Source organism: Paraphaeosphaeria sporulosa (assembly GCF_001642045.1).
Source record: "Paraphaeosphaeria sporulosa strain AP3s5-JAC2a unplaced genomic scaffold CC84scaffold_11, whole genome shotgun sequence".
Taxonomy (NCBI): domain Eukaryota; kingdom Fungi; phylum Ascomycota; class Dothideomycetes; order Pleosporales; family Didymosphaeriaceae; genus Paraphaeosphaeria; species Paraphaeosphaeria sporulosa.
In genome coordinates, this window is record NW_017253370.1 from 693,908 (window position 1) to 712,447 (window position 18,540).

The 18,540-nt window shown below is 51.4% G+C and overlaps 8 protein-coding genes across 8 annotated transcripts; 5 read left to right on the plus strand and 3 right to left on the minus strand.

Moving 5' to 3' along the window:
• Nucleotides 1-461: 461 nt before the first annotated feature.
• Nucleotides 462-4,909, minus strand: CC84DRAFT_1168194 (P-loop containing nucleoside triphosphate hydrolase protein). The gene is made up of 5 exons (XM_018179336.1): nucleotides 4,602-4,909; nucleotides 3,389-4,556; nucleotides 3,057-3,316; nucleotides 1,102-3,000; nucleotides 462-1,055 (listed from the first exon to the last, which is right to left on the minus strand). Exons 1-5 carry the CDS (start codon nucleotides 4,743-4,745, stop codon nucleotides 696-698), a joined length of 3,831 nt encoding a protein of 1,276 aa, XP_018031364.1. The 5' UTR covers nucleotides 4,746-4,909; the 3' UTR covers nucleotides 462-695.
• On the plus strand, nucleotides 4,599-5,795 carry CC84DRAFT_274608 (uncharacterized protein). Its single transcript, XM_018185705.1, has one exon. The coding sequence runs from the start codon at nucleotides 5,030-5,032 to the stop codon at nucleotides 5,627-5,629; it is 600 nt and encodes a 199-aa protein (XP_018031365.1). The 5' UTR covers nucleotides 4,599-5,029; the 3' UTR covers nucleotides 5,630-5,795.
• CC84DRAFT_1101011 (uncharacterized protein) lies at nucleotides 5,648-8,449 on the plus strand (the record flags this gene model as incomplete). Its single annotated transcript, XM_018174892.1, has 7 exons — nucleotides 5,648-5,766; nucleotides 5,820-6,464; nucleotides 6,518-7,271; nucleotides 7,418-7,442; nucleotides 7,620-7,797; nucleotides 7,855-7,907; nucleotides 7,953-8,449. 7 exons carry the CDS (start codon nucleotides 5,648-5,650, stop codon nucleotides 8,447-8,449), a joined length of 2,271 nt encoding a protein of 756 aa, XP_018031366.1.
• A 383-nt stretch (nucleotides 8,450-8,832) lies between these two features.
• Nucleotides 8,833-9,777, plus strand: CC84DRAFT_1221549 (uncharacterized protein; the record flags this gene model as incomplete). Its single annotated transcript, XM_018183284.1, has 2 exons — nucleotides 8,833-8,886; nucleotides 8,938-9,777. 2 exons carry the CDS (start codon nucleotides 8,833-8,835, stop codon nucleotides 9,775-9,777), a joined length of 894 nt encoding a protein of 297 aa, XP_018031367.1.
• A 149-nt stretch (nucleotides 9,778-9,926) lies between these two features.
• Nucleotides 9,927-11,647, minus strand: CC84DRAFT_1263065 (TauD-domain-containing protein; the record flags this gene model as incomplete). The annotated part of the gene is made up of 3 exons (XM_018185205.1): nucleotides 10,821-11,647; nucleotides 10,585-10,764; nucleotides 9,927-10,531 (listed from the first exon to the last, which is right to left on the minus strand). The coding sequence occupies exons 1-3, from the start codon at nucleotides 11,620-11,622 to the stop codon at nucleotides 9,927-9,929; spliced, it is 1,587 nt and encodes a 528-aa protein (XP_018031368.1). The 5' UTR covers nucleotides 11,623-11,647.
• A 251-nt stretch (nucleotides 11,648-11,898) lies between these two features.
• CC84DRAFT_1128299 (TauD-domain-containing protein) lies at nucleotides 11,899-13,347 on the minus strand. Its single transcript, XM_018175794.1, has 3 exons — nucleotides 12,912-13,347; nucleotides 12,467-12,865; nucleotides 11,899-12,414 (listed from the first exon to the last, which is right to left on the minus strand). The coding sequence occupies exons 1-3, from the start codon at nucleotides 13,289-13,291 to the stop codon at nucleotides 12,054-12,056; spliced, it is 1,140 nt and encodes a 379-aa protein (XP_018031369.1). The 5' UTR covers nucleotides 13,292-13,347; the 3' UTR covers nucleotides 11,899-12,053.
• Nucleotides 13,348-14,041: 694 nt separating this feature from the next.
• Nucleotides 14,042-15,663, plus strand: CC84DRAFT_1101313 (MFS general substrate transporter; the record flags this gene model as incomplete). Its single annotated transcript, XM_018174907.1, has 4 exons — nucleotides 14,042-14,137; nucleotides 14,192-14,433; nucleotides 14,525-15,311; nucleotides 15,361-15,663. 4 exons carry the CDS (start codon nucleotides 14,042-14,044, stop codon nucleotides 15,661-15,663), a joined length of 1,428 nt encoding a protein of 475 aa, XP_018031370.1.
• A 1,113-nt stretch (nucleotides 15,664-16,776) lies between these two features.
• CC84DRAFT_1229678 (amidohydrolase 2) lies at nucleotides 16,777-18,012 on the plus strand (the record flags this gene model as incomplete). The annotated part of the gene is made up of 2 exons (XM_018183669.1): nucleotides 16,777-16,918; nucleotides 16,978-18,012. Coding segments are annotated over 2 exons (1,071 nt in total), but the record flags the coding sequence as incomplete, so codon positions are not given.
• Nucleotides 18,013-18,540: the final 528 nt, after the last annotated feature.

The window sequence follows — 18,540 nt, forward strand, 5'->3', positions numbered from 1 at the left end:
TGTGATGCACTTTTGACCTGTCAGGCTCAAGCCGTCAGTGTAGCTTGCATATCCGAGCGCCCTGTTTTCGAGGCTGTCCGTATAGCAGCCTGGATATGACCAGTTGGTTGGCAAGTTGGTAGCTGGTGCGAGCAACGACATTGCCATTGGGGTAAGTACAGCCGCTGTGTTTCTCATGATCACTGAAGACTGATGTAATTTCTGTATGATGTAACTGTAACATCAATGGCGGGGTTAATGTCTGGGGTTCATGGCAACAGCGGCCTTGCAGGTCTTGTTGGGAGCAGCTGGTTGGTTCTGAGTAGAATGGTCTCTACCCGAACCTGACATGTTCACAGATGGAGAGCCGCAACCCGGATCTGGACAATCACTGGGTGGTATTGATTATTTTGGATTGGTGGAAGATGCACAACTCAATGCAAGTGAGGTTGAAGCCCTTAATACCTTTGCGGCCTGACAGGTGTAGTGTGGAGTGAAATTTCGGACAGCTTTCGAAACATGGTCACGGATCCACTCGCGCACAACACCCCGCAACGTAGACATGGGTATGGAAACACCGAGTGGAGCCCAGAGTGCAGAAGAATGCAAGCCCTCGAGAACATGATTCCATATGACAGAAATAGAAGACCAGAGATGGTATCTTTAGCAATGCAGCCGCGCGATGCGGAAAAAGTCGCAGCACAAACAACGCCCAACTATGCAGGTATGCTTCGGTCCAAGCTCTGTCCCAAACTCATCTCGTAATACATGCCTCGCCTTCCCAACAATTCTTTGTGAGTTCCCACTTCCGCAACCCTACCTTTCGAAAAGACAACGATGACATCGGCGTCCTTGATTGTGCTCAGACGATGTGCAACTGCGATAGTAGTTCTTCCATCCTTCACTTTCTCAAGGGCGGCTTGTACAATTTTTTCAGATTCAGTGTCGAGCGCGGAGGTAGCTTCATCGAGAAGGAGCAAGCGGGGTTGCCGAATGAGGGCGCGCGCGATGGCTATGCGTTGCCGTTGGCCGCCGGAAAGCTGAGTGCCCCGGCTTCCGCACATCGTGTTGAACCCCTGAAAATATTAGCCATTGACCCCTGCAAGAGTATGGTGACTGTACATTGGGTAGAGATGCCACAAAGGTGTAGATATTGGCTTGTTTCGCGGCATCCTCAATTTGGGCCTCCGTAACCTCGTTGTCAACACCCATAGCGATGTTGTCACGAATAGACCCTTGATACAGCACCGGTTCCTGTTGCACAAGCGAGACGTGACTCCGATACTTCCTTGGGCATAGATCTAGCAGTGTGCTACCGTCGCATGTTATGCAACCTGAGGTTGGGTCATAGAAGCGTTCAAAGAGAGCGATCGCGGTACTCTTTCCGCAGCCACTAGCACCGACGAAAGCCACAAATTGTCCAGGTTTCACATCGACGTCGATGTTCTTGAGGACATTGGCATTCGGTCTCGACTCATATGCGAAATCCACGTTATCAACCTGGATATGAGCAGGGTCTTTCTCGTTACCGTCGTTGAATGGTGGTTTTGACGGATTTTCCTGGACACGTGGCGTTTGGCGACGAAGCCAAAAAATATAATTTGCTGCAGTTGCTGCTTTCGTCATACTGGTCGTGTATGAGAAGAAGGAGGCGGCCGCCTCGCCCGAGAAGATGACTGCGATGAAAACCGTGTAGAACTGCGTTGTGTTGTACTCGCCACGACTGATTAGCTGGCCACCATACCAGAAGCCCAGCGCCATCGCCAGGAATGAGACGGACTGCGTGAAAGAGTACCAGAACATGGTCCAGAAGAGAGACTTCATGGAATGCCGTGCTACGCCCTGGAGACGTTCTGCGTATCTTGCGATAATGTGCCTTTCCAAAGCCAGAGACGAAACGGTGCGGATGGCAGAAACAGCTTCTGAGGCCAAAGCTGCACTACTGGCGAAACGCTTTCCGGTTTGTTCTTCCAACTTGAATTCCAGACGAATTCGAAGATACCCTGAGAAGACCACCAAAGGAAGCGCACCAAATGCGACTGCGCATCCTAGCTTCCATCCCACGACTAGCGCAAGGATGCAGCTCGAAAGCACACTGATGACATTGATGAAAATGAGCATTACATTGAAACCGAGGAGCTCAAGTAGGCTGGTTGGGTAGGTTGATAGATTAGAGACAAGGGCGCCGGTTGCGTTCTCTTCCCTGTCGAAAAAGTTCATGTCTTGTTTAAGGATAAGGTTGAAGATTTCAAGCCTGTACCCGCGCGAGACATGCTGAACGACGACATTGCTAAACCATCCGATCAGCGAATAGGCGATGAGGTTGCCTATAGCGACGACGAAGAACATCAGCGAGTAAAAGTCGCCCCGTTCAACAGCCTCGGCACCCGGTATCTCGAATGTTGTCGCGATGCGCGCGAAGAGAACAGCCTGGGCCGGATAAGTCGCACCTCCCATTAACGATGCGAAGATGAGGATCAGGAAATACGGCCATAACCTTCGGTGCTCCCAGAACACAATGAAGATACAGCTTATGAGGTTATAATTAATTCCGTCTTTGCCCGTTTTGACGGCGGCCTGGCTGTGCATCGATGCCTGAGTTTGCGTCCGTACAAGAGTGGGCTTCTCTCCATCGTCATCAGCACTGTGCCGGAGGGTTTCTTCCGCACCGTCGGCTTTCCCAAGGTCTTGTGCGGTGACAAGACTTGCGTAAGCCCCCTTCTTGTCCAATAATTCGTTGTGGGTGCCTTGTTCTATTATCGAGCCTTTGGCCATGACTGCAATATTGTCGGCGTTCTTGATTGTAGACAGCTTGTGAGCAATGACAATTGTGGTCCGGTTCTTGCTGACGCTGTCTAATGCCTGTTGGACCATCTTCTCAGCCTTCGGGTCTAGCGCACTTGTCGCTTCGTCGAGAAGTAGAACCTGTGGGTCCGAGATAATACTGCGAGCAATCGCAAGCCTTTGTTTTTGTCCACCGGAAAGCATCATTGCACGCTCGCCGATTTGTGTATCGTATCCCTGGACAGTCAGTATCCATACAAGTTCCAGCAGTCGTATCAAGACAGTGGACCCACCTGGGGAAGTTGCGCCACGAATTCATCTGCGTATGCCGACTTGCACGCTTCCACAACAAGTTTCCTCTGTTGGTCCTCGGGAAGACTACCCTTCTCGGTCCCAAAAAGTCCGCACGCAACATTTTCGAAGACAGTCCCACTGAACAACACAGGCTCCTGTTGTACCAAGCGAATGTTCGTTCGTAGCCATCTCAGGTTCAAGTCTTGGATTCTTGTTCCGTCGAGGAAGATGTTACCAGCGCTCGGGTCGTACCATCTCTCTGTTTAATCTTAGCGCCGTGTCCATGTCACACCAGATGGCCACTATCCATGGTAAGAGAAGTCGAACTTACCCATCAGGCCAACTATGGTGCTCTTGCCAGAACCACTTGCACCAACGAGAGCTGTAGTACTGTTCGCAGGGACAGAGAGAGAGAACATTTGCAATACTTGAACATCGGGCCTGGTCGGATACGCAAAGCTAATACCTTGAATCTCAACACGCCCGGCGCACTTTTCGGGGATAAGACCTTCTTCACTGAGCGAATCAATCTCCGAAACGCGGTCTATGACCTGGAATAGCTGTGCGGCCGCCGATGCACCTTTGCCTAACGCGATAATCTGCGGTGCGATGGTGCTCATAGCCGTAGCTGCGACTATGACGGCGAGAATGACGGTAAACACCTGGCCGGGTTGACTGATCTCGCCACTCACGTACATGCGGATGCCCCGCCAAAATGCCAGACCGTAGGCGCTGTAAATGCAGAAGAATTCTGTGGAGAATAGTACAGCGTAGACTGGACTATTCTTCATACCAATTACTCGTGCATCTAGTAGATGTTGATCGAACTTGCGGGCTAGGAGCGGGTTCAACCAGAACGCGTGGACAGTTTGCATAGTCGAAAACACCTCTTCGGCTAGTTTCCCTGCTTGACCGTAGATTTCAAGCATCTCGTTCTCCCATTTGGTCATGAAGCCAAGGCATACGCCAACAGCGACGATGATCGTCGGAATGATCGAGATGGTGATGAGGGTGAGCTTCCATTGCACAGCGAATGCAATGATGAAAGCTGTGACGAATGTCGAAAGCCCTTGGATTGTCAAGGTCAATTTCTCCGATATGCCATTATTGACGTTGCTCGTGCTGGTTGTCACTTGTGAAGTGACTGACCCTGATTCAGCCGAGTCGAAATATGCCACATTCTGGCGTAGCGTGGCCCTAACGAAATCGACTCGTAACGCTTTCGTCGTCCGGATGGCAGCGATCGATATCAGGACAGAGTGGGTATAGAAAAGACAGAATTTGGCCACAAAAAGGTACAGGAAATAGAGTGTGTACTTGTTAACTTCAGACCGGTACTGGGCCGGCGTTAACACGCCCGTGGAGAATCTCACGAATGTTGTGACAAACTTTCCAAAGATCAGATCCATGAGTGGCAGCACCGCACCAGCGCCAATGGCAGCTAAGAATGCGATAACATTCAGGATCCAGCTCAGATGGTCGGCATACGTAAACACTCGCTAGGAGAGTGAGCGCACAGAACGGTATCGGGGTTGGAGACTTACCAAGTAACTGTGCAGTCCACCTTGTGCCTCCTTTTTGGGATCCTCAGCTCTAGAGTCGTCTTTTCGGGCATCGTGATTTGGCGTCGTAACGCCATCTCCCGGATTTAGCGATGCATTCTTCTCGGCCTTCTCGTTGTTTGCCATCTTGCTTCTGGTGTAAAGCAAATGACAGTGACCGAAGTGAGCATGTCTGGTGTCTATCTGGAGGCCTGCCAGAAGAAGGTGATAAAGGCATCGTGAACGCAACCCGTGCGCTCCGATGGAAAAGGCCAAGCAAATGCGGAAACACCTCCAATGTAGGCGTCATTAGACCGCTTCGGGAGGTCTAGACGATTGAACCAATGAAATATTGACCAGCGTACCAAAACTGCGCTAATGCTTTGCCAACTTCAGAATCATTTTTAACCCAGCAGAGTCAACCATGCCAAATGAAAGGGCGCAGGTGGATTCGAGGGAGGGTTTTCCGGTATCAAGAACAGGAAATCACAATGCTCGGCGCATCAAGAAGGGCGGCCCTGATTCTTTCGTGCGTAGTCTGGCGGCCGCACCCACGCGAGCCCCTGTCAGCGGCGCGCCAAACACCATACTCGACACTATACGATGCGGCTCTCTATTCTCTGGGTGCCCTACATCACATCAACCACATGGGGTTTACGCGACAACGTGCCCCTGGTGCCTACCAAGCGGAGACTTTGAAAGTGGACGAGCCCCACGTAGTAGTTCTGCTTGGCATCCGGGGTGCGAGAGCTCCGGCGCCGAAGGCATCCGCCAGACGTATGAATGAATTCGCCTACGGTGCTCGCCTTCTACGCACCCCGGCGTACGATTTCCGCGTGCCGAGATACCCAGTATGGATCAGACCGACGAGATGGATGTGGCGGGCGAAAATCGCATGCAGCGAGCGGTGTGTAACGCCACGCGAGTATGTTCAGACTCAGCTGATCCACAACAGTGTGATGGTTGTCGCTCGCGAAAAATTCGTTGCGATAGAGCTGTACCATGTTCCAATTGCAAGAGCAGCAAGCTGAGTACGTTTTCTGTGCTCGATGAACAAATCGTGGAAAAATAGTAGAAGAGACAGTAGCCGACTAATAAGCGCAGCGTGCACAACTACTGCACCAACACAGAAGCCACAGCGGCAGCGGGTGCATATCTCCGACGAATAGTATGCTAAACCACAAAGGCTTGGTCGTAGGTTCCTTTACTGATAGGTTCCAGCGAGAAGAAGATTGACCGGATCGAGGACCGCCTTGCGAGCATTGAACACGTGCTCGAGGCACTCTCGAATAAACTGGGTAACTTGGATATCAAATCCGAAGTTGAACATAGTAGTCAGCCAAGATCTGGCATTGCTGCTGCCCGCAGCCCTCTTTCTAATTCGGAGGCTAATGTGGCTACTCCTGCCTTTGAAGGTGAAACCACCATCAATCGCCAATCGGAGTTCGCTCGTGAACTGTTGGAGCAAGCAGTGGGCAGCACTCCGTCGATTGGACAAAATGCAGAGATCAAAGCCGCCTTGTCATCTCTCCAGAACATGGTAACGCGACAGAGTGCCAATCCAAACACCATCACTGCCTCTTTGACCTACCCATTCTCAAACAAGGCGCTTGCTGAAGTCGACCACACTAAGCTAGAGCGGCCCCCGTGGGACTTGGTAAACGAGGTGATCGACAAAGCTTCAGTCTACCCGACCATGTCGTTTGCGGTGGTTTTTCCCTTTCTGAAAATGCCAAATATGAAGGACATCTTCCGCGAAGCCTTCGAGAATACATCAGAGTGCAGTGTTGGTCGCAGAATGCTCGTGTATGGGGTACTCACCAGCCTCTTTTATGAGTTCTCCTGCTACCCTGTCGTGGACAAAAGGTAGATACACCATGGAACGGTGAGACGGTACTTATGAAGCTGAATGAGCACAGAGTAGACAGTTATCGGGGCCTTGCTCGCATCTGTGAAAGACAGATGGAAGTTGCCATGAGCCAGCTGGACCTATACCTTCCAGCCACGTACGAGAACATCTTGGCATTGCTTCTAGGTTCGGCGCAGGCCATCGAGATGTGCAAACCGTCACTTTGTTGGACCATGATATCCACGGCAGCACACCTTTCCCAGAACCTCGGCTACCACAGATATCAGACGATGAAGGACGATTCTGAAGAGGAGCGCAATGCTAAGATACACGTTTTCTGGTTCATCTACGTTATGGACAAGACGCTATCGCTCCGCCTGGGACGAGCGTCTATCATCCAGGACTGGGATATGTCATTACCATATCCTAATATCGACTCGGACCATGCACGCTTTGGATCTCTAGTTCAACAAGGGCAGAAGGGAACCGAACTGCTGCTCTACTGGATCAAGATCGCCCAGATCCAAGGCAGAGTGTATGAGAAGCTATTCAGCCCAGCGGGTTTCTTACGCCCTATGAGCGAACGCGCGCGTACTGCAACCGAACTTGTGGACGCGCTGAACAAGGCTTGGACCGAACGTGGAGAGGCAAGTGCTTTCGACTTTGCCTATCTAGAAATAGAGCACGGGTTGGCGAGGCAGCGCATGGAAGCTTCCACGGGGCCGAAACGAGCTTCGGAGTGCAAGCGATTCCGATATGTCCTGCCAACTACGACCCACTTGAACATCAATGGCCCAGATATGTCTTATTGTGAAGTCGAAGAGGTCGACAATACAGGTGCTGTACATCGCTGACTGTTGATTAGACCGTAAAACTTACGTTTCCAGGGTCCTTTAGCTATGTAAGTACAAGTTGAGAGACATGGAAATCCGTAACATCCTGCATCTTTCTGTGACTAATTCATCGACAGATCGGAGACATCTTCTACCATGCAGGTACGTGCAAGCATGGTACTGATTGGTCTCGACTGCTTTTTCGAGACCTTGACGTATCTGGACTCTTTCAGGTTCTGTCGAGGGTGACCAGCGAGGCACCTTGGTGATAGTGAAGATGGATGACCAAGGTACCTGATTTGACCTGTAGGATGATGCTGACTTTGATTGCTCCTATAGACGTGGTCATGCACTATTCGACATGTGCCTTAATCCAGCGCGCTGTCAGCCCAGATAATGTATCCTTCAATAACGACTGCCTGGAGTCGGCTCGTGCAGCCCTTGTAGCTCATCAGAGATGCGCAGCACAGTTCAACATCAAGGGCAATGAAGATCTGTGGTCAGGTTATATTCACTGGTAAAGATACACATATACTTCCCAAAAGACCGACCCAAGCATGTTGACATCTTGTAGGGCTATTCTTCAGGCACCCTTCACACCCTTCATCGTCATCTTCTGTCACAGTGGTATGTTGACTTCCATCAACTTGAGCTTGTGTCTGATCCTCTAAGTCCTCCATTGTGATCCATCCGATCTCAATTCACTATCCGACTTCGTCGTCAGTCTCGAGTCCTGCCGCACCATCTCTGAAGGCGCCGACAAGCTCTACAAGATGTGTCATCTGTTCCTCCAGGTTGCCAAGCTCTACGTCGAGGCGAAGAGGAACGAAGCTGTCCCTGTGGCAGCTTCGAGAACGCAGCCGGGCCAAAATGGCTTCTTCCCTCAAGAAACAGGCATCAACCTGGATACCATGACACAATTCGATCCGTACCTTAGCGCGCTGGGATTGATGCCGAATGCAGGGTTTCCCATGACAGGATTCCCAGCCATGAATCCGAGTACTAATGTCGATACGTTTCCACCTGGAAGTTTCGATGCAAGCATGGCACCGAGTGGATCCGGGATGGGACCAGGGAACCCAACGAATGTTCAAGATTGGTTTTCGGGCTCACGTTATTTGCTAAACTTGATGGAAGACGACATTCAGATGCCCGATTTCAACTTATAGATGGTGTTGCTAGGCGCCCTGTACGATATGGGATAGACGGCTTCGCTGGACGGATACGATAATGTACTCGAAAATTGTAACGATTCGACCTCGTAGATAACACCTCTCAAGACCTATGACAATGGCTCAGTATGCGTATGAAGCCGCCCACGACTTCACCTGCATCGGCGTCGACACGTGACAAATCCTCGCTTAAATCCATTAATGCCGAGTTTCCAATGGCTCGACGTCACAGCCACAACACTACAGGCGGCCTCCCTCTCGCAGCCTTCGAGGATACAGTGCCATGGTCTTCCTGATGATCAGAAAAAGCTACTTGAATATTCACCCTGCTGTGACGTGAAAGTGGCACCAGCCACGGAGATCCTCATCCAACACCCGTCATGGTCGACGTTGCGCCTCCACTCGAGAGCATCGCAGAAGATGACCTCTGCCCCGTACGGCCTTGGATGCGTGTCTCCCCACAGTGTCGCTAATAAGCATCGCAGATCTGTCACCTCCTCCTCAGCTCCCCCGTGCGGACGACATGCGCCCATATCCTCTGCCGCGCCTGCATGGCGCAGTGGGCCTCAGCCTCGCAGACGGTGCCCATGCACCCGTCCTCCCTCGACATGGACATGCGCGACTTCAACCCCGAATTCGACCCCACCTACGACCTCGAAGCGCGCTGCCCCATGTGCCGCACGCCCACCACCGCCCAACCCGACGCCCCGCTCGCGCGCTCCCTCGAAGCGAAGTACCCGCAGACCTACGCCGAGAGGCAAGCAGAAGACGATGCAGCGAGAATCGTCGTCAGCGGCGAAGGTGTAGAAAACGTCGCCATATTGATAGGCAACAGACACGCGCTTGTTGGCGGCAGGGACGAGCCCGGGAACAAGCACGACTGGACGTTCTTCGTGCGGCTGAGCAGACCCGACCTCGTCTCGCACGTCAAAGTCAATCTGCACCCCACGTTCCGGCCGCCGTCGCTCGTGTTGCACGATCCGCCATTCGAAGTGCGGAGACTGGGGTGGGGCTACTTCAGCATCGGGGCCACGGTGGTGCTCAAAGAGGGCTGGGAGTGGATTGGCGGGAGCGAGGTGAGGGGGGAGCTGAGCGATAGGAAAGGCGCGCTGGGTCTGGAGTGGATGTTGGATTTCGGGGGGGATGGAAAACAGGGGCGGATAAGGGCGGGGGTGAGGAGGGTCGGCGGGTATGCAGATGAGGCGGTGGATAGCGGCGTGGAGAGTCCGCTGAGGGAACCGAGTCCCGTGGAGGAGGGGAGCCCGGTCAGAGAGGCAAGTCCCGCGCGGTGGCCGCATATGGATGATGAACACATGTTTAGGTAATGTTGTTGGGCTGCATATGACGACCGTTATGATAACGAATGGGATGGCTATCAGTGTTACACAATTTACTCCAAAATGCAACATGACCTTCCCTGCGCTTGGTACATCGATTCTTACATCGACCATACAAGGCCAGATATCTTACACACCTAACTCCATTGTAGCCTCCGCTCCAACGACGCGGACACCTGCCTTTCCAATATCCTCCTCAGAGGCGTATTACTCCTCTTTACAGGCACACTCCTCGTCTTCTGCACCTGCAGTCCGTCGTCAATACCACTGGCCCATTCCTCCATGCGCTTCTGCCGGTGCTCCGAGACCGTCGACTGCGCCAGTTCCTCTGCATCTTGTTCTGACATGACAGAGTCGACCGGGCTGACGATAACCTTCGTCTCCTTAAGTGTTGGTGAAGAATCAATTGGACTGGCATCTCTGCTCGTCTGGCGCGCCAGTATGCGCCGGAGCGGCGTGTTATTGAAGCGCGCTTTGATTTGGGCAATGCTCTCTGGTTCGGAGGCATCTTGGAGAGCAATGACAGTATCTGCAGGGCTGGGAGTCCCGTGTTGTGGCTCTGTCGCGGATGGTATTCGAATAGGAGTGACCTCTTTACTCAGCTGGCGGGCGAGTATGCGGCGTAGAGGCGTGTTGTTGTAACGTGCTTTGATTTGTGCGACTCGTTCCCGTTCGGACTGCTCTTCGGCTGCGAGACGAGAGGTACGAGATACGCGGGACTCACTTGTGGGCTCGAGGTATGCTAGGCGTTATTAGCTCCATCTGGTGTATTGCTGTGGGAGGTGAATTACATACGCTTTTCGTGCAAGAAAGTATGTTTCGTAGAACGTTGCTCTATAGTAGGGGCATTCGAGATGTGTCGGTACGCAACACAGCGATTGTCCCACAACGCAATGTCTCCTGGTTTCCACTTCCACTGGATTGTATGCTCTGCGGATGAGTGGATCTGGAACTCGAGGAGCTCGAGTAGTTTATCTGTTTCTTACATCAGGCTTCCCGCGGACCATTTTCTTCAGAGGGCGTTGACAAACCTGACTCCTTCTTATTCAGCTCTGGAAATCTTTGAACATTCTGCGGTGTAACATTCAACGCTTTCAATCCCGAAACAGGATGCGATCGCACGGCCGGATGTTCAGCGCTGCGCTGTCCAGACGAATGCACGGCGGTCAATCCGTCCAGGAAGCTCTGCAAAGGCTTGCTAAGCGAGTCATATACACCATACTGCGATACGAACGCTGTTACGCATACGTCTTCGCTTTCGCCTTCGATTTGCAACAAGGAGATGCTGGGTGGCGAAGACTCGTTGCTGGCATCTGTGTGCCATTGGTCCTGCGCTTGAAGGGGTGCTGTCTGTTCACTCAGGCCTTTCCGTCCTATGTCATCTTTCGGATTGGTGGAATCGTCCGCTGGATCAAAGAGTGCCACTATGCGGTTCAAGGCTGACTTGTCGAAGCCATCCTGATTTTCGAAGAAGAGGACTCCACGGGCAGTGACCAAGGATGCCAAGTTTGCCAGGTCTTCACGAGAAAGTGCTGAGAGCTGTATGCCTGGAAGGACTGTTCCCACAGAATCGCTCAAATCGGTGCGGAAAACAGCGTCTGAGGAGGCGATTTCCTCCTTGTGAGGCACTAACGTCGTAGACGACGACGCGCTATCCGTGATGTATCGCTCGGCCATACCTTCCTTCTCTTTGACGTCTTCGAACTCTGTCGCGGTATCAAGTGAAATAATGGCAACACGCGATGTTGCGTTCCTCGTGACTAACTCTTGCAGATACCCTGATCGCTGTCGCTCAAACGTACTCTTGTAAGTACTCCACGTATTCGACAGCATAACACGCGTGCATCGCTGCGAGACCAGTGCATTGTGGCAGTCGGAAGCGGCAAGAGGAATATATGCAGGTGCTCGATAAGCCGCCGAGGTGGTCTGAAAGGGGTGCTGGAGTGTTGGATGTGGCTTACTATGAGGCTCGCTATTGGCCGAAATGACAATGGGGATGGCGCAATTCGCTCGGCTTATAGCATCACCGTTGGGCCTTGGCTGCTGCTGGTTGCAGTCTTCCTACATAGCAATTTCTCGATTTCAAGGTAAGGTGGAGTTATGTTCTATAGTCTGCAAGTTCAGGACCGGCTATCGGGAGTGATATGTAGGCTATCTAGGCAGTTCTCCCTAGGGAACATCCTCGTGCTCGTGCAACATACTGTATGAGTCGCGAGCACTGTGCAGTGGCCTGTACACGCCCATAACCTAAACCTGTCGATATATCAAGGTCCGACATTTGCGCTGGTCTCATTTAGGCACTCGGCATTGTCCTTCGACGTCTTCGCTCCATTCACACTATTTACATTTGCGTTATGCACGCCGTTAGTCGCAATAGCATCCGCCTCGCTTATCTTTTCATCTTCATCATAGGTGGGCTTACCACGATAGTCGCTCAGCTTGACACTATTCACAGGATCAAAGTACGGACGCTCTCCAAAAATCGCTGTACGTTTTCCTTCGCGCTCTTCGGGTTTGTATCCTCCTGGAACTGCGCGGTGTGCAACAACTCGGTTGTCCCAGAATGCGACGCTACCAGGCTCCCATTTCCAGCGCACTGTCAGATCGTCCGCCGTGTGTAGGTGACTACATTTGATCGTCAGTTCCTTCTCGGTCACTGAATCAGAGGCCTACATACTCGCGCAAGAAGTTGAGCACGTGTAACGACTCTGCTCCTTTCAGACCCTCGAGATGGATGATGAAAGCTGGGTTGTAGAACAGACTCTTCACTTTTGTTACGGGATGCGTCCGAACGAGTGGATGTGCGCGCCTGACTGGTCCACGGAAGGGTTGCGTCCCGCGGTTGATTGCGTTGACATAGCCGTGCTCCGATGTGTGCACGGCCTGGAGTCCATCGATAAACTTTTGAAAGTGTGAGCTCAACTTATCGTATAAAGCTGTTTGAGATGTCCAGATGGTGTCGCCGCCAGTATCGGGAGTGCGGATCAAACGAAGCATGGTGTACGCTGGAGGGTTTGCCTCAAAGGAGTGATCCGAATGGAAATCTGCCCCGTAGTTCGCGAAGGCGCGAATATCGCTGATCTAGTTAGTACTGTTGTATCTAGAGATGATCATACGCGTACTCATCACGTCCCAAGATGGTCACATGTCTGGGGTTGACTTGATTGGGATCGCGATCTTGGAGACCGTAATGCCTCGTGAGCTCGTACTGTTGATCGATTGTAATATTCTGGTTGCGGAAGAAAATTACGCCTCGCTCTGCTGCGAGAAGTGCTAATTCATCTTTTTGAGCGGGCGTGAGTCGGTCTAGTTGGACACCCGTAATTTCAGTGCCGATGTAAGGTGTGAGATTCTTGACAGATGTAGCTGCAGACAGCAGTTTCGATTTCGATGCTTCCGCATAGAACGCGCGATCTTTTGGGGGTACAAACTCTTTCACTGGTGGATGTGGCGCTGTGTACGCGAGTACTTCTCTAGTAAGTCCTGTGTGAGTGAGCGTCATTGTAGTGATGTCTCAGCACGCTTAGAAGTTTCCAGTAGTCCGATAGAGCTTTCTGGTGTTATATGTATGTTCAAGCGCGCAATAAATATTCGCGATGCTGTTAGAGCTGCGTGAATTGTCATCGTCAATTAGTAACTGCAAGAGGGGTAGCTACTGCTTGTTGCGATAAGTCCGGCGTCCGGCAACTGCCCCCTGCAACCTCTCGTGTACCTCTTTTCTAGAGCAGTCACATTAAATAATCCTTTGCGAATTTGCTATCGTTATTCGTCGATGTTTGATCGCGAGTGTATCGCAATCCATGTACATCTCGCGTGCTCGAATGCTGAGGGAGAGCTGGGCTTTTATTGGTCGATCTTTGCACCAACAATAGTTACCATTTTGGAAACCCGCTCGTCTATGCACCTCGTCTGGACGCCCACATGTCCTCGCTTTCTTATCGGGAGGCGCACGGCTTGCATCTTTCGGGATGCGAAAGTCTCCTTGGCCCGGACATCCGTCGTGTTGCCTGGAGTACTTAGTACGGACCCCAGCTCGTAGCCGATGCCACAGGGGAGATCAGTAAGTCTCTATATGAAAGAAAATAAAAAATACTCAGGTATGGCCATAATTAATAACAAAGCCGACAGCGACATTGAGAAGGCGTCTGCGGTCCACGCGGTTGAGAGTCGGGATAATAGCAGCTCTGATGGCAAAGGTTCCGCGGCTGAGGTATACGATTCCTCTCGCGTCGACCCGATTTTGGCCAAAAAAATGTCACTGATAAACGCTGCGATCGATGAAATTGGGATGACCCCATTCCAATGGAAGCTCTTTTTCTTCAACGGGTTCGGGTATGCAGTGGACTCGGTATGGCGTTGGCATTCTCGTAGAATCGATGACTTACTGCTAATGTTGTGGTAGCTTCTGATTGTTTGCCAATCAATTTCGCAGCCAGCTGTAGACCTGGAGTTTGGGCGACCAGTCAAACAGATTGCTGGTGTCGCACTCGCATCTCAGGTTGGACTGCTAGCAGGCGCCGCGATTTGGGGTTTCACTGCGGACATCATTGGGCGGAAGCTAGCGTTTAATACAAGTCTTTTCATCTGCGCGGCTTTCGTTTTGATCGCCGGTAGCATGCCGGACTACTACTCTTTCTCCACCATGTGAGTACGCCATCTCAACCCTGTAGAAGTACGGGCATTTCGTTTTGCGAATATATATGCTCGAAGTCTGAGCAAGCTGACGACGCGCCAGGGTGGCCATATACTCGGCCGGTGCTGGCGGAAACTATATCTTGGATGCGACCAATCTTTTGGAGTTTTTGCCCGTCAAGAATGCCTGGCTTGTCACATTCATGTCCATTTGGTGGGCTGTCGGTTATACCGTAACCGGTCTGTTCGCATGGGCGTTCATGAGCAACTTCAGTTGTCCCTCGACCGCCACCGGACCTGCTGACTGTCTCAAATCGGAGAACTGGGGCTGGAGATATCTCCACTTCACTTCCGGCAGCCTTGTTCTCGTTCTCAGTTTAGCGCGTGTGCTCTTTGTCCGTATGAAGCAAACACCGCGTTGGCTTATCGCTCAGAACAGAGATTCGGATGCGTTCCAAGTTCTCCAAGATCTTGCGATTCAATACCAGCGTCCATTCTCTCTTCGTTTGGAAGATCTCGAGGTCCAAGGCAGGGTACTACACACAGAGATGTCGAAGTGGTCTTCACTTCGTCTATGGAAGCATGTAGGAGGCCTCTTCGAGACCAAGATCCTCGCATGGTCGACCATTGTAATAATCGCCAATTGGTTCGTGATTGGGATGGTTAGCCCTCTATACTCGACCTTCTTGCCATACTACCTCGCGAGTCGGGGAGCTGATGTATACGGTACACCTTCTAATTACACCACGTGGAGAAACTACGCCATTAATCAACTTGCGGGATTGGGAGGTCCGATCATTGCTGGGGTCTTGGTTGAGATGAAGTTCTTTGGGAGACGAGGCACCCTTGCTATGGGCGCGCTTCTCACCATGGTGCTGCAATTTGGCTACGTTAGTCTGGAATCCTTGTGAGGGACTGACATAAAGCTGACCATTGTAGACTCAAATTCGCACTCCAGCTCAGAATGTTGGTGTGAGCGCAGCAATCACTGCCGCATCAAACATATATTACGGCACAATATACGCTTACACACCCGAAATCTTGCCAAGTGCGCACCGCGCTACTGGTTACGGTCTTTGTGTCGTGCTGAACCGTGTTGGTGGTATCAGCGGTGTTTTGATCGGTAGTTACGCCAACGTTCAGACGACAGCACCGCTCTTCGTCTGCGCTAGTCTTTTTGGACTCCTGGTGGTATTGAGTCTTTTGCTTCCATTCGAAACGAGGGGCAAGCGGAGTGTCTGATCAATCGGTAATGAATGACTTAACATCTGTTGGGATCTCAATAGACGTGGTAATTGAAGTTCAGGTACAGGCGAACTAGATCCTATATAGTGTGGCGGCGAAGTCTCCAGAATGCAATGATGACACTATTTCCTAATTCATAGTCGTACGTCATACAAATATCATTGAAATAGGTATTCAGCCATTCGAGGAGCTGTGCGAGTTTGAACCTTAGGAGAGGCAAAAAGACCGCAATTGGATCAACAGCGCCATCCACGTGAAGTTGGCGCAATGAAATCTTGGCAATGGGATGTCTGCTGCCGAGACATATGCTAGATTTGCATTGGACCGTGGATCTACCTGTAACAGGGGCTCGTCACTCAGTTGGATCCGAATAATCTTATAGTGAATCTTCTCAACTTCCCGTGTCTTGAAGGCCTTGCTTGTCTCCAGGTTCTAGATGGCGTGCATCATCTCCACTCCTTTGTTCAAAACCTGCTGGTGCTGGCGCATCCACTGAACTCGTATTGTAAAGCACTACAACCGAACCTCATGCATATGCCTGAGTCCTTTCTTCTAATTCTTCATCTAGTTAATCGAAACACGCTCTCTTGATAAGGAGCCCTAGTCAGAGTTCCATTGGTGACTGATATACCACCGGAAGAAATCATCGCTTAGGCAAGAGCGCGCGAGAGGCATCGCTTAGGCAAGAGCGCGCGAGAGGCATCGCTTGTTGCGTGGCGTAAACGACGTCGTCTGATTGCATCGTGCCCCTACGACACGCTTACTCATTGTTTTTAATCCCCATATACTGGCTTTTCTTATAGTCCACAACAGTGTCGAGCCTTGCTGAAATTCCGATCCCGCAACGTTTCTGACTAAAGTACCTGCGAATCTGCCAACAAATCTGCCCTGGATAATCAATGCAGACCTTACGCGAGATTAGGATGAGAAAATCCATACGGGGGGTTGCGCTCATCTTCGCGTTCCTGCGGCTTTCTTTCGCAAGAGTATCGTCCACTTGCGGTGTATCATCGTCTATCCACGTCCAGTCAATTCTGGAATCCGCAACAGCCCGTAAATTCTCATCTTCATATCCTACATTCGTAGACTCTATAGTAACTCGCAGTTTCAGATTCGATAGATCTGCAAGCTATCCCAGGTATAAATCTGGATGAGATTTTGGATAGCATCAGTCAAGCGTACATTGATGCCGAGTGTAATGATTTCGCTACACGCAGAGTGACCAATGTCACCGATATTGTTGATGTCCACGGTGGGTCTCTCGGGGTTCATGTCTAACGAGATTCAATGAGGTTTTAATGCAAAGTGTAGCGCACTGCGTCCCAGACTGGTACCGTACAATCGTACCAACAACCGGTGGCAATCCTACACCGTCATGGAACCTCACCGGACATCTTGATTTCATGGCCAGCGAAGGCATATCTCGGGCAATCCTCGCCGTTTCATCACCAGGCGCAAATGTGTATCCCGGAGATCAAGCCGCCACGATCGCGCTCGCTCGCTTGATCAACGAGCAATCCGCTGCATATGCCAGAGCCCATCCGCACCAGTTCAATTTCTACGCCGTCGTCCCGCTTCCCTACACGCAAGCCGCGATTTCCGAGGCTCATTATGCGCTCGACTCGCTTGGCGCCGCAGGCATCGCTCTCTATTCCAACTTTGAAGGATACTACCTGGGCGACTCGACTTTCACGCCGTTTTTCGCTGCTATGAATGCACGTGGCTCAAGACAGATCGTCTACGTGCACCCCACAACACCATACCTCCGGATCAATGGCTCGCTTATTGAAGCAAATTCAACTGTATATCCAAGCGGCAATATTGAATTCTTTTTCGAAACGGCGCGCATGCTCGAAGACTTGGCTGTCACGCAAACGATCTTGAACTTCACTAACATCAACTACGTCATCCCGCATGTTGGCGGCGCATGGCCCTCGGTCGCAGATCGGCTCTTGAGGTCGTTTCCCGCTATCTACGATCGTACGTTGCAGGCGCTACGGACGCGATTTTACTGGGATTCGGCGGGGCCAACATATTTCCACCAGGTTGCGGGACTGCTTGCGTATGGGGTACCGGCGGGCCAGTTGCTGTTTGGGACTGACTATCCTTATGCGCCGCCTTTTTCGTATGCGGTGTCGCTGGCTGGAGTGGAGAGCTCGCAGTGGATTACAGATGCTGAGAAACTGGATGTTTTCAAGACCAATGCAGAGAGCCTATTCGGAAACAACCTTCCTGGATAGCAGTATTTCATACTTTATTTCCAAACGGAATACACGCATAACGCTTGAGTTAATGCATTTAATCCTTTAGATTTACCAAGCAAATGATTAGTTGATCACCTGGGGTCTCGGTAATGTTCTTAGGTAGTTAGGTATGAGAGGGTAAGCCAGGCAGGCATACCAAACATTCGACATCTAGCCCCTCTGGTTAAATCATAACCTAGAACGTGTAATGAAGGACAGGTCCAATCTCGAGTCGGTTACTCCGAAGCAAAACGTACGGGCGCAGCGGGCGCTCCCGCCATGCAGGACTGCGCCGGATGTCATGCAAGTCACACCGCTGGCCGAGACTAATTGGTACAAGCGTACTGTGGAGAACCTAGAACGTGGAGGAATAGAATCTGGGGAATCTGTGTTGTCGCGGGCGATGCTCGAATGCAAGGCTCAAGTACATGCTGTCTGGCGGCCTGTGCGACGGCATCAAACATTTGACCGTGCTGTTGATTTGGAACGGTCCGTCAAACCCAAGGAGAACTATTTCCATGAGAGCAATCATCCAATTTGTTACGTAGGTGGAGCTGGCGACGTGAAACTTTTTTTCAATCGCGGATGCTGGGCCACCAAGAGAACCAGGCGAACGAGATGGCGCTCTGCA

Coding starts and splice junctions, on each gene's coding strand:
- CC84DRAFT_1168194 (XM_018179336.1), bottom strand. CDS start 4,745: ATGGCAAACAACGAGAAGGCCGAGAAGAATGCATCGCTAAATCCGGGA. Junction 4,557..4,601: donor GTGGACTGCACAGTTACTTG/GTAAGTCTCCAA, acceptor TCACTCTCCTAG/CGAGTGTTTACGTATGCCGA. Junction 1,056..1,101: donor TTGTGGCATCTCTACCCAAT/GTACAGTCACCA, acceptor TAATATTTTCAG/GGGTTCAACACGATGTGCGG.
- CC84DRAFT_274608 (XM_018185705.1), top strand. CDS start 5,030: ATGAAAGGGCGCAGGTGGATTCGAGGGAGGGTTTTCCGGTATCAAGAA.
- CC84DRAFT_1128299 (XM_018175794.1), bottom strand. CDS start 13,291: ATGACGCTCACTCACACAGGACTTACTAGAGAAGTACTCGCGTACACA. Junction 12,866..12,911: donor ACCATCTTGGGACGTGATGA/GTACGCGTATGA, acceptor TAACTAGATCAG/CGATATTCGCGCCTTCGCGA. Junction 12,415..12,466: donor GTGCTCAACTTCTTGCGCGA/GTATGTAGGCCT, acceptor GATCAAATGTAG/TCACCTACACACGGCGGACG.